This window comes from Andrena cerasifolii, chromosome 9, assembly GCF_050908995.1.
Source record: "Andrena cerasifolii isolate SP2316 chromosome 9, iyAndCera1_principal, whole genome shotgun sequence".
NCBI classification, from domain to species: domain Eukaryota; kingdom Metazoa; phylum Arthropoda; class Insecta; order Hymenoptera; family Andrenidae; genus Andrena; species Andrena cerasifolii.
This window is the reverse complement of record NC_135126.1, coordinates 1,676,635-1,692,400: the sequence shown is the minus strand read 5'-3', so window position 1 is coordinate 1,692,400 and position 15,766 is coordinate 1,676,635. Positions and strand designations below refer to the sequence as shown.

At 39.7% G+C, this 15,766-nt stretch overlaps 1 protein-coding gene across 2 annotated transcripts in view; it reads right to left on the bottom strand.

The window, feature by feature from the left end:
• The window catches only part of Ets98b (DNA-binding protein Ets98B), a 105,044-nt gene extending 89,623 nt beyond the window's left edge, over window positions 1-15,421 (bottom strand). For both annotated transcript variants that reach the window (XM_076819347.1, XM_076819348.1), the window contains exon 1: window positions 14,544-15,421. In XM_076819347.1, the coding sequence (XP_076675462.1) occupies window positions 14,544-14,579 (36 nt within the window). In that variant the 5' untranslated portion in view covers window positions 14,580-15,421. The remainder of the gene's footprint in view (window positions 1-14,543) is intronic.
• Between the last annotated feature and the right edge of the window lie 345 nt (window positions 15,422-15,766).

The window sequence follows — 15,766 nt, the reverse complement described above, 5'->3', positions numbered from 1 at the left end:
GTACTGTTTAAAAAAGGGATGGTGGCTAATCCCCTTATCGCCGACCCTTCAATTATTCCTACACAATTGATTTACCGTTCCAGACCATCCAATCGGTGAAAGAGCAAAGCAAGAAAACGCCGATCAGTGTATTCGGTAGTCGACGTGTTAAAAGCTGGACCAGGTTGAGGAGAGTTTGGAAATGCAAAATCCGAAAGAAAAAGGGAAAAATGTTCCTTAAAGTGTGTAAAAGAAACTAGTCTTCATCATACGCTATTGTTTAAAATTTCTTTTTTGAAAAAATATATGAGTGATTCAACATTAAAATGCAATTTCTGAAAAAAAATTCATCAGGTTATTAATGACTAAACACAAACTGTGGCTTTTAAAAAAAAAATCCAAACGATAAAGACTAATGTGAGCAATAATCGTGCCAAGTTTCATTCAAATCGGTTCAGTAGTTTTTGAAATACATATCATTGGCACCGATTTGAGAAACGTAGTTTCGAGAAAACAGCGTTCAAAGCTAAGAAGGCATTTCACTACATTTGAAATTTCTAATAAGTGCGCGCAGGAAAGTGCTTCAAATTTAACGATCACCGAATTTTCGAAGAATCATGCGCAAACTCCGGCGAGTATGCACGATCAGATAATTAAAAATTTGCTCTGTGTCTTCTATCACTTACGAGGAGAGTATTTTAGGTGTCCGCCTCCGATCATTTTGATTTTTGGATATGTTATACAGGATCGAAAAATAAGAAATACGTGTTTTTTATACTTCCCCGTTTTCATATTTGGGGGGTGAAAACTGCGTTCAAAGTTAGGGTTGAAAAATCGTTTTTGTGGAATATCTCGAGAACTATTAGAGATAGGGGAATAGTGTCAATGGACGAATTTTGTGTCTTTGAATGCGAAATATGACTGACTCACCAGATTTTCAAAAATCCACAAAAATGATTTTTCAACCCTAACTTTGAACGCAGTTTTCACCCCCAAATATAAAAACTGGGAAAAATAAAAAAACACGTATTTCTTATTTTTCGGTCCTCTACAACATATCCAAAAATCAAAATGATCGGAGGCGGACACCTAAAATACTCTCGTTGTTAGTTGTGGAGATTCGAAGAGAAGCGAATAATCATCGCGAGTGCACCTACGCCATAAAAATTCCTCGCTCCACCTTCGTCGTAGGCGCTGTTGCATCGATAGAAGCTATACCGTATATGCTCATATTTATGCAACTCACGCTTCAATTCCATTTCACACGGGGAATCGTGAGAACCGCCGCGTTTTTAAGCTTCTTAGAAGCCGCCTGCTTTCTTTTTTTTCCCTATCCCCGCCATCCAGCGAGTGATCGCGAGCCGCGTTACTTTCTCGATGCCAGCCGAGAAATATCGTGAGGGCGATCGACCTTTGATAGCTGCCTTTCGAAAATCGACGGACACTCGCCTTGCCGAAGCCTCGACCTCGCTCGATTTATCTCGCCCGCGCGGTAAACGTACCGATTATTACGATTTGCGTCAATACTGGCCACCCACGTGTACGCACCGCTGATTAATGCCCCCGATTTCGGCCTCTAAGATCGATCCTAGATCGGTAGATCGCGGTCTCGACACACGAGCCAGCGTCACTTTTGCCTCGCACCGCTCCATCGTAACGGTGTTGTGCAAGGACTCACTCGACGGCTTTTCAGACCACCGTAAAATGGCCTTTCTATTGATATTTAGAGATGCCATTGATATTCGTCAGTGCCGCAGTCCCCCCCACACCCCTCCAGGGCGTTACTCGGCTCGATTTATGCATGTAACTCTACGGAGCGTTTGTCCCGATCGTTGTTCGATTCGATGATTCACGAATTTCGCAACAAATGTTTTACGGGTTGAGCAGAAACGTCTTGGAGAGCTGTGGGAAGTGTAGATGTTTCTAAAGAGTACCTATCTTGAAGGGGGGACAGAATTATCCAAGTTTTTAGTATGGAAATTTGTGATTTGGAAATGTGTAATTTTTTAATAGGGAATTCTTGATGGATGTCAAATTTTTAAGAATAAAATAGTACCTACAAGGTCTCACTCGAAGACTTCTCGAGCCTTGATAAAATGGCTCCATATCAAAACTGCACAGTACAATATTACTCGTGCAATTTAGCACACATCAGAATAGTGCACATACAATTTAGAACACATGCGATTTATAGTGCACATACTATTTAGGACACATGCGATTTAGGACACAGAATATAGTGCACATATAATTTAGAACACATGCAATTTAACGCACATTTTTTTAGTGCACATCCTGATGTGCACAGCAAAATTTCACGCACAACTATCTTCTCGTCGCCGTCGACTGTTTCACAGCCGACGGTATTAGTATTGGTTGGGGCTAGATCAGGGCGGAGGGCGCGTAAAGCATGGTGGCGAACCGATGTGAGTATTTGTTAACCCTTAGTATCATGATTTTTTTTTATTCAGAAAAATTCTTATCGGTCCATTTTTGTCCACATTTCATCGTAAAAATAAGCAAAAAATTGCTATTGCAACAATTTTTTATATAAATGAAAAAATATGGAGAGATATAACATCAGTGTTAAACCATGCATAAAGGTACCTATGTATTATAATGTTAAGCGAATGCTCGGTTTTGCAGAATGTTATACTACTGTTACATACATTATAATGTCCGACATCAAATTTATTCACAAAGGAAATCCGAAATAATTGAGAGAAAAATTAGCATTTCCCTGGTATTTTCAGTGGTCCTGGCGAAATGAAGAGTTGTAATCAACAATACGAGACAGTGTATTATAACAGTAGAATTTCTACGGTTGTATTTCTGCCCTAAGGACACTTGTTACATATGGTAATAGTAAAGTAACGCTTTAAAGTTCATGAAAAAGACCCCAAACAGCGCGCATGATTTTATCAATTCATGTAACACGGGTGTTACACTATGATACTAAGGGTTAAACTCGATAATTCTAATGTTAAGTTATGTTTTTTTATTAATATCACGTAAACCAAAGCCGACCACCAAAAAGTTTAAAGGGAAATGTTCAGAATGATGACCTTGACAACAATAGCGATATTAACTCCATCGCGCGATACTTGTAACGCTTTACGCACCCCTCGCCCTAATCTAGCCCCAACCAATACTAATACCACCGGCTGTGAAACAGTCGACGGCGACGAGAAGATGGTTGTGCGTGAAATTTTGCTGTGCGCTATCCTGATGTGCCCTAAAAAAATGTGCGTTAAATTGCATGTGTTCTAAATTGTATGTGCACTATATTCTGTGTCCTAAATAGTATGTGCATTATAAATCGCATGTGTTCTAAATTGTATGTGCACTATCTTCTGTGCACTATTCTGATGTGTGCTAAATTGCACGTGTAATATTGTACTGTGTAGTTTTGATATGGAACCGATAAAATGACCATTCTACAAGAAGTGTCGTTGCTATTCGTCAATGCCATTATTTGGTTCCAATACCTGCTCGATAAAAATTAAATAAGCAAGGTAGAGTTCCAAAGATTCATACAAAAGTGTGAAGATTGCTTCTCTATCACCCATCCGAGTAAACAAAGAAAACACTAAAATTGGCATTCTGAATGATTACCCACGTCACTTCGAACGAAAGTGACACAATTCAGGTAATTTCAAGCTAGCAGAGAAACAGGCAACCCCGACCGAGGCATGCTGGCCGTTTAGAGACCAAAGCGAGCACACGAACACCCGCGAGTGCTACTTTCTCCCATCGGAATGATATAATTTCAAGGTTCGCCGTTTGCTCGCGCAATTACATGTCACTGAATAACGACAAATCTAAGCGCCCGTACTTGGAGCAAGCTCCCCGAAGCAGAACCACTAAACCAGCGGCCGAGAAATATCAGAAGCCAGACGGCTGGATCGTGCGCTCGAAATTCTTCCAGCCAGCTTTTGCGCCCCCCTGCATATCGGGTCGAGACACGGGAAAGAAAATCCGAAAATCTTGTATGCAAATGGGCATTGTTCGCGGGACGTCGCAATGATCGCTGTATTGTGCCGTATGCATGTAAATTCGTGCACCCGCCGCTGAAAAGTTCGCCGGAGAACAAAGGGGGGTAGACACCTGAGCAACACGGGCAATGGTTTGTCGGCGCACTTGAACATTTTTCTCGCGCGGCATAATACAGCGAATTCTTTAGTCCCCGAAGCTACGCAACTGGCCGGCGAGGGTGGACGAAGGGGGTGAAAGGGCAAACCGGGACAGCGTTCGAAGCGGTTCCAGGAAAGTCGAGGTCACGGTGGCTGCTTCTCCGCTACCAGAAACGATCGAAACAATGAATCGCCGCGAAGGGTTTAATCCGAGTCGATTGCACGTACACGTACCGCGTGTAATTAAATTCAGGGACGTCGATGGTGTTTGGCGAGGCTCTCACCGAAACGGTATCTCGTATGCCGAAGGTTCGGCTGTCTGGGGACGTGTGGCGAGTACTGTGAGAATAATTTCAGGAGTGTCCTATTCAGATGAATCTCCGTATTTTGAAATGGATTCTAAGAAAGGGCAAGATCGCAGTTATGGATGAGACGTAGGCAAATTCGAGGATGTTTGTAGTGTGGAATGGGATGATTGCAAGAATGCAGAGAAGAATTAATCGTTTTGATATTAACAGGGGAGACCGGGGCTGGTTTTCTCAAGGAGTAGGTTGATTAATTCTTAATACCTTTGCATCGACGTGTGCTCTACCGTGGAGAGATTTACTGTAGAAACAAGTCACTTCTACTACACATATGTCGTTAATTGTTTGGTAGTTACCAACGCTTATCGAAAAATTGATATGTACTTTTCTACGAGTGGAAAAATTGCACATCAGATTATGAAGGTAGTGACTAGTTGATAGAAGATAGTGGATGTTTGTATAATACTAGGTACAAGATTTATTGCTACTATAAAGGTTTAAATTGTTACTTATTATTAAAGATTAGTAAATATTTTAGAATGAAACCACTCTTGTGACATTGGGTTATTTTATTACTACTGAAATAAGTTGCTAATAACGTTTTCGTAACTGATTGCGCTTATAGTTAACCTACCCCCTTGCTGTTAGTTTACCAACCCCGACCATGGGGCTGGTTGACCAGCATGGAAGATATTACAAAAGCTTTCCGGTTAGACGGGTTGAAAACATCGATTTTTTTTTAAACATTTTTTCAAAGTACATACCGTCAAGGACCCAGTTCCTGATCAGAACCCAATTCCTGACCAGTTTAGGAAAATAAACCAAATAATTAGCTTATTATGATACAAATTTATTCTAACAAATTACTAAATAATTATGAAGTACTTTGAAATTTATAAAGAAAATTTTATAGCTCATAGTAAAACGTATGAAGGTTATTAGAAACTGCTCCCTTTATATTTTTCACTTTCAAAGTTAAATTATAAAATAATTATTATTATATAAAAAGAAAGAAAGATAAAACTTAGATTTACTGAAATAACAAGAAATATTTTAAATTTGGTTGTTTTCCCTTTACACGTTCAAAAACCCGCGGTAGTTACACTTAAGTGATCAGGAACTGGGTCCTTGACGGTATCCTCAAGAATTTATTGTTAAATTTTCATGGAAAGATTCCGATTATTTTAGCTTCTACAGAGGCATTTTGTAGGGAGCGCAGAGGTTTTTCACATCGTGAAGATAAAATCTCAAAATCTAGCGAATCGATTGCTTTATAAATTGTATTGCTTATTCTGCAAACCTATAATTCGCGCAGGGACTAACAACCAAGTATTTTCATTCAGCCTAACCTACTTTTAAAATCGGAAATAGCAAAACAAAAAAAAACGAAAAACATTTTTCTTGCATTTCGCCCGCCATTTTGCTAATTTTTAAGATAAATAACTAATTATAGTAAGAGCGATAGCGACAGTCATATTGATCAAGAATCTGTTTGGATTTTTGGGTTCAGGTAAGTCTAATAGCTGAAATCGCCTTCACGAGCGAGGCATGAATTTTTAAACATGTCATCAAGACCGCTTTCAAAAGCATTTTAAAAGCAATAAATTTAATACTTTTATATTTTTTATTTGCTGTAGAAATGCGGTTTAATAAATAGGAAAAAGTTTTATTCCATTACTATAATTATTTTCGTCGCAATAAATTCCTGAAAATCGCTGAATTTATCGGCGCGCTAACCGGATGACCCCTTAAGTGAACTTTAACCCTCCGTCGTCACACCTTGTTATAACCACAAATTGGTCGCATGGGGTTCACTGCACCCCAGCGTCATTTTTCAGTTACCATTTTCGTATCTCTGAATCTATTAACTTTTGAGTGATAATTGTACATTTGTACTACTCATAAAATCATGCTCTAATAGTCTTTTCCTAGAAATGTAAATTTTTATACGTTGAAATTTCTAAGTATTTGAAAAAATAGTTGTGGATAAAAGCGATGTTGTTTCTTAAAATTCATCAACGTTTTAAATTTCATTATTAAGGTCTAAAACTTTTCAGAAGTATTGGCAAATACATATTCTATGGTGCGATACAGCCCGTGTAACCACGAAGGGTTAATAATTTAATCAGATAGCCAAACATATGCCTCATCAAATATAATAATCGTTATACTGCTATTTCGCTCACATAATTTATTAGAAATTCAAACATTCCAAATCTGGCCTACCAGCCTCTACCAATTCTGCCCCCCGAATAATAATACAAAGAACACGTTCAGAAGCTTCCTGCCACGCTAATAAACATTAACAAAGCATTCCCGTCTCATCTACCTAACCAACACCTGACGATTCCAATCCCACATTTTTTGCCATGGCTATCAACTCGAGCCAGATCGAAATCATTCCTTCACCCGTCGATCTCGTTCAAGGACACTGGGTGTCGCGTATTAATACCTCCACGGCGACTTTATTAATACCATCCGCGATTTTCTGCATCGACAACGGTACTCGTGACGGTGGCGCGCGATCACCATCGCGATCCCCACAGAGCCCAGTTATACAACAAACGCTAACTAACGATTCGACGCCACGCGTCTCCAGACTCCGTTTACTTTTGTCGAAGTGTAACGATCCAAGGGAACGCTGGCGCACGGGGGCGACGGAGAATGCAAATGGAAGGAGAGGGACAGAGACACATGCCTAGCGTAAGAAGGAAGAAGGAAAATGTACGTCAAGAGAAAGAAGTCGAACCCGCAAAAGTCGTGTGGTGGAAACGAGTCTGGTGCAATTACTACGAGGCTGGCTATCCTCGGACCAGGAACGAACGACCAACCACGCCCTCGCTAATGCGAGACCGGGACAGGATTTCGAATTGCCTCGGCAAGGACATCAACTACATACAACGCTCGACACAAAGACCGGCTAGTGTGATTTTTTAATTACACCCTGTTTACGCGGTCAGCCGCGAGAGACTATACCTGCCTGACTGTCTGCCAGCTCTCGCTTGGCCTATCTCCGACCACGAGATTTATGATGCACGAAAGCCTGCTGTCCACGGGCACTTCTTACGTCGGGATGCTGGCCCGGGTTTCCTCACCTTTCCGCCAAATATTTAGAATAGAAGGGACGTCAAAGTACAATGACATTGTTGCGGTGATTGGATTTGGAGAAGGAAAAAATTCGTCCACGGTCAGCTGGAAATTAATTCGAAGATAATAGGGTGCTCAAAGGATGTTAGGGTTTTGAGGAAGATTTGCGATGTGCAGCAGTCATGAAACGTTTCTTGTAAAGATAAGTTGTCAAGGAGTTAACAAGTATTCCAATAAGGAATTATTATTAACTAGCTTTACTACTCGGCGTCGTCCGAAATTTAGATTCTGATTTTATATAAAAAAATTTTTATTTATTTCTTTTTGTGAAAATAGTCACGTTCGTCTGGATTAGTTAGGCAGAATGAGCTGGAACACACTTCGTGACCCCAGAGTTTACTGTTCGAAAGTTTTTAGGCGTCAGACACACACACAAATACTTTCTGCTTTATATATTAAGATTATTAGTTGGATCGTTGGACGTATTTAATAGGATCGTTTAAGGTAGTTCCTGAATAATCTAATAAATACAAGAATTCTATCAAATTTCGTTCAAAACTAATTTGGAATACAACACACCCTTGTACAAAGTTTAAAATCGATTTACCAGATAGTTAGCGAGAAATTGTTAATTAAAGTTGATGCATTTTAACACAGTGGCATATGGCAGAGTCGAAAAAAGGGGTTATAATTTCTTTTTTCTTCTGAAACAGGATAACTATATTCAAGAAGTGTACCAAAATTAGCAAAAAAGTACATCGGTACGTCAGGAAATGAATTTATTAATTTCTGCAAAACTGTCCACATGGTTTCTTCGTAAATGCCCATAAAATATAGGTTAACGTGCAATTTTTTTCGGTATGTTCAGACATTTAAATAGCAAACGACGATTCAAATTCATATGAACATTTTTTCTGACATTTTGGTTATAAAAGACGCTCCGAATGTATGCGACGTTGTCAGATCTGCTGCTCCAATTCACTACGCTATACAATTTAATATTCTATTTTCGCATTACAAATATTTATATTAACGTTGAACTTTTTAAAATATATATACATGATGTTAAAAATTATTATTATTATTTCTATAGTATCATACTACTTTATATTTATCGTTTATTACCTAACTCGAATTTCACTAACGCAGTTGGTTAGGAACTACCGTGTGTATATATTAAAAAGTTCAATGTTAATATAAATAATTGTAATACGAAAATAGAATATTAAATTGGTTAGCGTAGTGAATTGGAGCAGCAGATCTGACAACGTCGCATACATTCGGAGCGTCTTTTATAACCAAAATGTCAGAAAAAATGTTCACATGAATTTGAAGCTTCGTTCGCTATTTAAATATCTGAACATATCGATTGTGCGACGTTGCCACGTTGACTGCTCTACTTAATTTCTAAAATATTTGCAGGTGAACCTATTTTTTATGGGCACTTGCGAAGAAACCATGTGGTTAGTTTCGCAGAAATTAATAAATTCATTTCGTGACATTTCGATGTACTCTTGTGCCAATTTTGGTACACTTCTTGAATATAGTTTTCCTGTTTCAGAAGAAAACCTGAAACAATAACCCCCTTTTTCCGACTCAGTCATATTCCACTATGATAAAATGCATCAACTTTAATTAACGATTTCTCGCTAACTATATGGTAAATTCATTTTAAACTTTGTACAAGGGTTTCTTGTATTCGAAATTAGTTTTGAACGAAATTTAAAGGAATTCTTGAATTTAGTAGAATATTCAGGAACTACCTTAATTGGGCGTCAGAGGGGACCTTGGGAAGATATTGGAAGAGAAAGAATTTTTTTTCATAATTCCACACCACTTCATTCACATTCTAGTCAAGCTCGCATTTAGAGTAAACGCTTCGTAACTACTGCACGTGTTATCAGACTTGCTAGAAAGTTTGCTAATAAAATGCTGATTGTCAGATTGCAGCTGCAGCCGTGTTCCTTTCTGTCCTTTCAGTAGCGAGCATTTGAACATTGCAGATCTCTGATACTGTCAGATTAATAACCATTATCAGTCGTGGAAAATTTCGCACGCGTGGGAGTGAGGAGTGACTTAACGATGATGTAGGGTACTTGGTTATTCCTGGGATTTCCAGGGTGAGTTTGCCAATGATCGATCCAGTGCAAACACGCAGTGAAATACAGATTTCAATAAGCACGGAGTACGAGCCAACGAATAGTTTGTTAAGAGATTTGAAGAACGCTGAAGACGTCGATAAGATACGCCCGAGCAGTGGCAAAATAAAAATTAAATGCGAGAAGCGAAGGTCGAACGGTGACTGTGCAGAGCGGCGAAATTTTAGACACATCTAACACGTGGATATGGTAATGCAAAATTCATGTCGTCGGGCCTTATAGAGCTCCCTTTCATGAATACATAATTCTATTACAGAGCATACACATTAACCACTCGACTGTGAGAAGAAAAAAAAACGAAAAAATTACCTGACAATACGGGTGTCAGGAAAGACTCGTGGCACGGAGCAATTGTTGCAAACGAAACACACGAATACCAATTTCGTTAAAGTCACGCGAAACTGTAGCACGAAAATGAATCGAACGATCCGGGCAGCTCGTTTCACGGTCTATACCTACAGAAATCTCAAAGAACGGCGCTTACTTTTCTCCAGGCAAGGTAAATGAATTATGGAGGCGAAACTCTCGACGGCATAATTATCTGGTATTTACAAGAAACGTTGACAGGCAACAAAATAATTTTAGCGTCTGCATCGCGCAGAGTTCATCGTCGGAGAAGTGAGATAATGAAGTAATCAATTAATCGCTTCCTCCTATCAATTCTCACGCAGTGCTTCGACTTTTTCTCGTGTACATTGCCAGATAAAGCTTTCGTGGGTTTTGAAAATAATCTAGAAAGACTGCTAGAGGTTACTAAGAAGTTAGTCTAGCTGGAGCTCAAGCTCTCCAGCGTCTTTCAAACAATATTCACGGTTTTCATTGTGGGTGAACCGAATTCTAAATTTGAATACCTGTGTGAGATTTGGAGGGAATGGAGCAGCGTTTCGATTCCAATTTTACCAGAAAATTTTCCATTACGTACAAGAATTTCTCGTACCTCACTCCATCGAGTTTAGTAGAAGTAGATTCGAAAGTTAGCCTTCCGCGCGACCATTTCCGACAACTGTTTGTGTCTTTCTACGACAGGGCCGTATCTACTTAAACAAACTGGGACAATGCGTTCATAACAAGCGAATCTGTTAATCGATCCACGAGGAAGATAAATACGTAACGTCTGAATAATTTCAATGATATTCAATCGTCCACCGATTAAATCTTAAGAGAGGCATATACTTCGACAGGAGAAAACATTCGTTTGACTATACATTTTCTTCTCCGAAAAAATATTGGACATAAAAGACGTTTAAATTTTAATGAATCTTGAATAAAAATGTGGACATTGTCCTCAAGCTTATGAAGATGAAACTTATTCTCGAATTGCATCACAAAACGTACGTGCAATTAGATAATCGAAGCAAGTCGGTTACGAAAGTCAATCGAAATGACGACGAAAAAAAATTCAAATGATCCGTTGAAATTCGTTTTTATTATACGACATCGCTAATCAAATGACTAGTAAGTAGTATTAGTAATTATAGGACAACAGTGCTGGTTTGTTAAAGTTTAATATATTCCCTTCAATATTAATGAAAATCTTATACAAAACTCTTAAAAAAACCTTGCAGAAATATATAAAATACAGTGGTGGATTTAACAGGGCGGCTGATGAGCAGTTGCCGCCTAGGGCCCTGCACAAAAGGCCCCCGCAGGGCCCCATGCCCCAAAAAAGTTGTGATTACGTATAGGTTCCAAACACTACATTTTTTTCGTACTACTACACTCGGCCCATTTTTAGTAAACTACCTCTGAATTTTCCAGAAAAATGGGCCCTGCCTAGAAGGACCCGCTAGGGCCCTTTCTTAAAAAAAATATGATTTTAACGAAAAACTATATTTTTTCCTGTACTACTACACTTAGCCTGTTTTTAGTAAATTAAGGCGGCTGATGGGCAGTTGCCGCCTAGGCCCCTGCACAAAAGGCCCCCGCAGGGCCTCATGCTCCAAAAAAGTTATGATTACATATAGGTTCCAAACACTACATTTTTTTCGTACTACTACACTTGGCCCATTTTTAGTAAACTACCTCTGCATTTTCCAGAAAAATGGGCCCTGCCCAGAAGGACCCCCTAGGGCGCTTTCTTCAAAAAGAAAATATTATTTTAACCAAATACTATATTTTTTCCTGTACTACTACACTTAGCCCGTTTTTAGTAAATGAAGGCGGCTGATGAGCAGTTGACGCCTAGGCCCCTGCACAAAAGGCCCCCGCAGGACCCCAGGCCCTAAGAAAGTTGTGATTACGTATAGGTTCCAAACACTACATTTTTTTCGTACTACTACACTTGGCCTATTTTTAGTAAACTACCTCTGCATTTTCCAGAAAAATGGGCCCTGCCTAGAAGGACCCCATAGGGCCCTTTCTTAAAAAAAAATATGATTTTAACCAAACACTATATTTTTTCCTGTAATATTACCCTTAGCCCGTTTTTAGTAAACTACCTCTTCATTTTCCTCCAAAAAATGGGCCCTTCAGAACGTTTGCCACCTGAGCCTTTTTTCTTAAATCCGCCACTGATAAAATATGAAATCACATCTAAATATACGAGGATGATACACTAATAGGTTATTGTTGATGGTTGAAAGAGGTTTCGGATAATCTGCAAAAGAAATCGCTGCTCGACACGATTTACTTGTCCCTAAGTACGCACGAAAACTGTTATGCAACGTGGTTGTTGCGCGTGTCGCAGTTTTTCCTGAAATTCTGCCTTTTATCCATCGGACATAGATATTCAAGACAGATAAGTGTATCGTGCCGGTTTGCAAATGCGCCCCGTCGAGCGCAATTCCAGAGTCAACTAACGAAAGGACAGATGCTACGAATAGCTCTCCCACATGATTTGAAGCCCCAGCGAAAAATTAACAGAGGCTACGTTGTAATCTGCGATTCTCGTCAACCAACGGAACCGTTAACTCGTTCACGTACTGACGTTTTTGCTCATTATCATCAAGCAACCGACTCAGGTAGCATTTCACTTGTAAAACACCCGCTCTTTCTAAAACGGTTCGGTCAAATTAATTCTAATTACTGCGACTGCGTCTAGCGTGCAAAATGTTCCTGCTTCGAAGTCGTGTTCTACTTCAGGCACCATTTAAACCAACGCCGAATTCGCTACGCTACCTTCAATGAGTTGGCTGTATCGTGGAAATTTGAGGAATGCAACATTTTGGGAAAGTAATTGTTTTGGCGGGAACAGATGCGTCGTTCAAAACGAGTGTTCAATTTCAATACTCAGCTTGGACGCTTGAGTTTATATGTTTAGGATTGTTTAGAGCAGTTAACTACTTTTGCAATTATCAGGAATTGTTTGTTATTTAATGCTAAGAAATAAATACTAAGTATGATACTGTTATTATTATTATTTTTAGTTTTAATATTTCACGAGCTCAGCTGAGTATTTTGAAGATTTATCGCGGACTTATTATCAAGCTGTGATTGTTATTATTTGCTTATTATTTAATGCTAAGAAATAAATACTAAGTATGATACTGTTATTATTATTATTTTTAGTTTTAGTATTTCACGAGCTCAGCTCAGTATTTGGAAGATATACAGCGGACTTATTATCAAGCTGTGATTGTTATTATTTGCTTATTATTTAATTCTAAGAAATAAATACTAAGTATGATACTGTTATTATTATGATTTTTAGTTTCAGTATTTAACGAGCTCAGTTCAGTATTTTGAAGATTTTTCGCGGACTTATTATCAAGCTGTGATTGTTATTATTTGCTTATTATTTAATGCTAAGAAATAAATACTAAGTATGATACTGTTATTATTATGATTTTTAGTTTCAGTATTTCACGAGCTCAGCTGAGTATTTTGAAGATTTATCGCGGACTTATTATCAAGCTGTGATTGTTATTGTTTGCTTATTATTTAATGCTAAGAAATTAATACTAAGTATGATACTGTTATTATTATTATTTTTAGTTTTAATATTTCACGAGCTCAGCTCAGTATTTTGAAGATTTACAGCGAAATTGTTATCAAACTGTGATTATTATTATTTGCTTATTATTTAATGCTAAGAAATAAATACTAAGTATGATACTGTTATTATTATTATTTTTAGTTTTAGTATTTCACGAGCTCAGCTCAGTATTTTGAAGATATACAGCGGACTTATTATCAAGCTGTGATTATTATTATTATTATTACGACTTTATTACTCATTAGGTGGATTATATAATACATATAGAGATAGTAAAATTAGAGTAAAGGCGAGGCAGCACTAGGAAGTGTTAATAAGCCTAACCATACGAACCTAAAACTAAGAATGAACTATTCTTTATAGTGTTTTATATTAAGTTGCATTTAGTATCGAAATTAATACTTAATATTTAAGCAAAAGCATCTAATATCGGATTGCATTAATATTTAAAAGATGTCGATAAATTGTATAAATTAGTTATTCAATAAAAATGTTACTACGTGAAATGTACAGTACTATCTCCATGCCAACCTCTAATTATTTTCAATAACACATTTCAATGTTACCGCGTAATTTCAATTATATACGTGACGCGCCTAAGATACGTTTGAACGGTGACAGTTTTGGCGCCACTGTACTTCCTACGTATGTGTTCTATCGTTCGCGAGCAGCCCCTTTCAGCGCGAGTTTAAATGAGAATTTGCTACTTTCTAAACACAGGCTCGTCACTGCGTGCGTTTGTAATTCCTTACTATTACCACTGCATCGACGTGGGGTCATCTATCAGAAGAGAATCGGAACAAGAAAAGTTCCAACTACAGATCCTTCAGCCACGAAACAATGCCACCGTACGCATACAAACGAGCTGTACAATATTCCTCGCGCAGCCCGACATGTTTAAACCACATTTTTATTCGTCGCGAGAAACAAACGAAAACCGACTCACCGTTTCCACCATGTCGAAGCCCCCTCCGTACACCATCTCGTCTGCCCCGCTGCTCCTCCGTAGTATCTCACTTTTGACAGCTTCTCCCCCGCCTCCCGGAAGGTACCGCCGAGCAGGCCGGTTGCAGGTGTGCTCAGTCGATCTCTCAAGTTGAGGGAGAGATCGACCCGCTCGCTAAATCGGCTCCAGTCTTCACGCGAACGGAACGCGCGACGCACGACCTCGCTGTATCGCCTCCGCACTCCGTTTTGTTTTCCTCGAGACACCGATCCGTTCCTTCCCTTCACCTTGGGCCCAGCTCCTCTTCCGCCTCGGTTGCTCTGCTTTCTCGCGCGTATTCGAACCTCCCTCGACCTCGAGGCTTTCGTGTGCCGCGTGCGACTGACTGACTGACCGACCACTGAGCGGCGCCGCCGCCACCAACTTCGAATTCGAGCGTGCCGAGGCCGCCCGACCGTCGCCGAGCCCCGCCGAGCCCGGCTCGACCTACTATCGCGCGGGCGCACGCCTTCCTCGCCAACTTCCGACGATCCTAGCACACTGACAGCACCTTCCACCGAACCGATATGCAATTCCTGTCGTTCACTCCGACGATTATCGTTAACAGCTTCCTCTTCCTTCTCCCCGAGCTTCCATTTCCTCTCCTATTCGCGGGACTCCTCGGCGACAGCTTCGCGAACGCCGAACGTCCGACACGATCACTCCGCACATTCGCGTGGCTCCGTGAAATCCCGAGACAACACGGCTGATCCACACGAGATACTTTTTAAACGACACTTACGCGGGACTGGCTCACGCGGTCCAGAGGAACGCTACCGATTCGTCCGGCGATTATAGAGATTTATGGGAGTCCTGTGTCCCGACTCACCTTTGTATGACTGACTCGTGGAAGCGACGCGGGACGAGTTCGTTCGAGACGACGCGGCGCGACCTACTAAGGAATCGCGCGCACGCGCAGAGCATTCCCCGTTTTTACCGATGATCCGCGCGCTGTACAATTTGCTGAAGATTTTCTGGATGAAACTCAATGGGAGGCAGTAATGAGGATCGTGTGCAGAAATTTGAGGGGGAAATAAACGGGACTTTGTGAATTAATAATTGAGATTTAATTCGATAATTAATATCATCTTTCCCGAAATTGCGATTGGGGTGAAGAGTACAATGGTTGGCCACTTATGTAAGAGTGTCACATAAATATCGAATTATAAATTTGAATTTAGTAA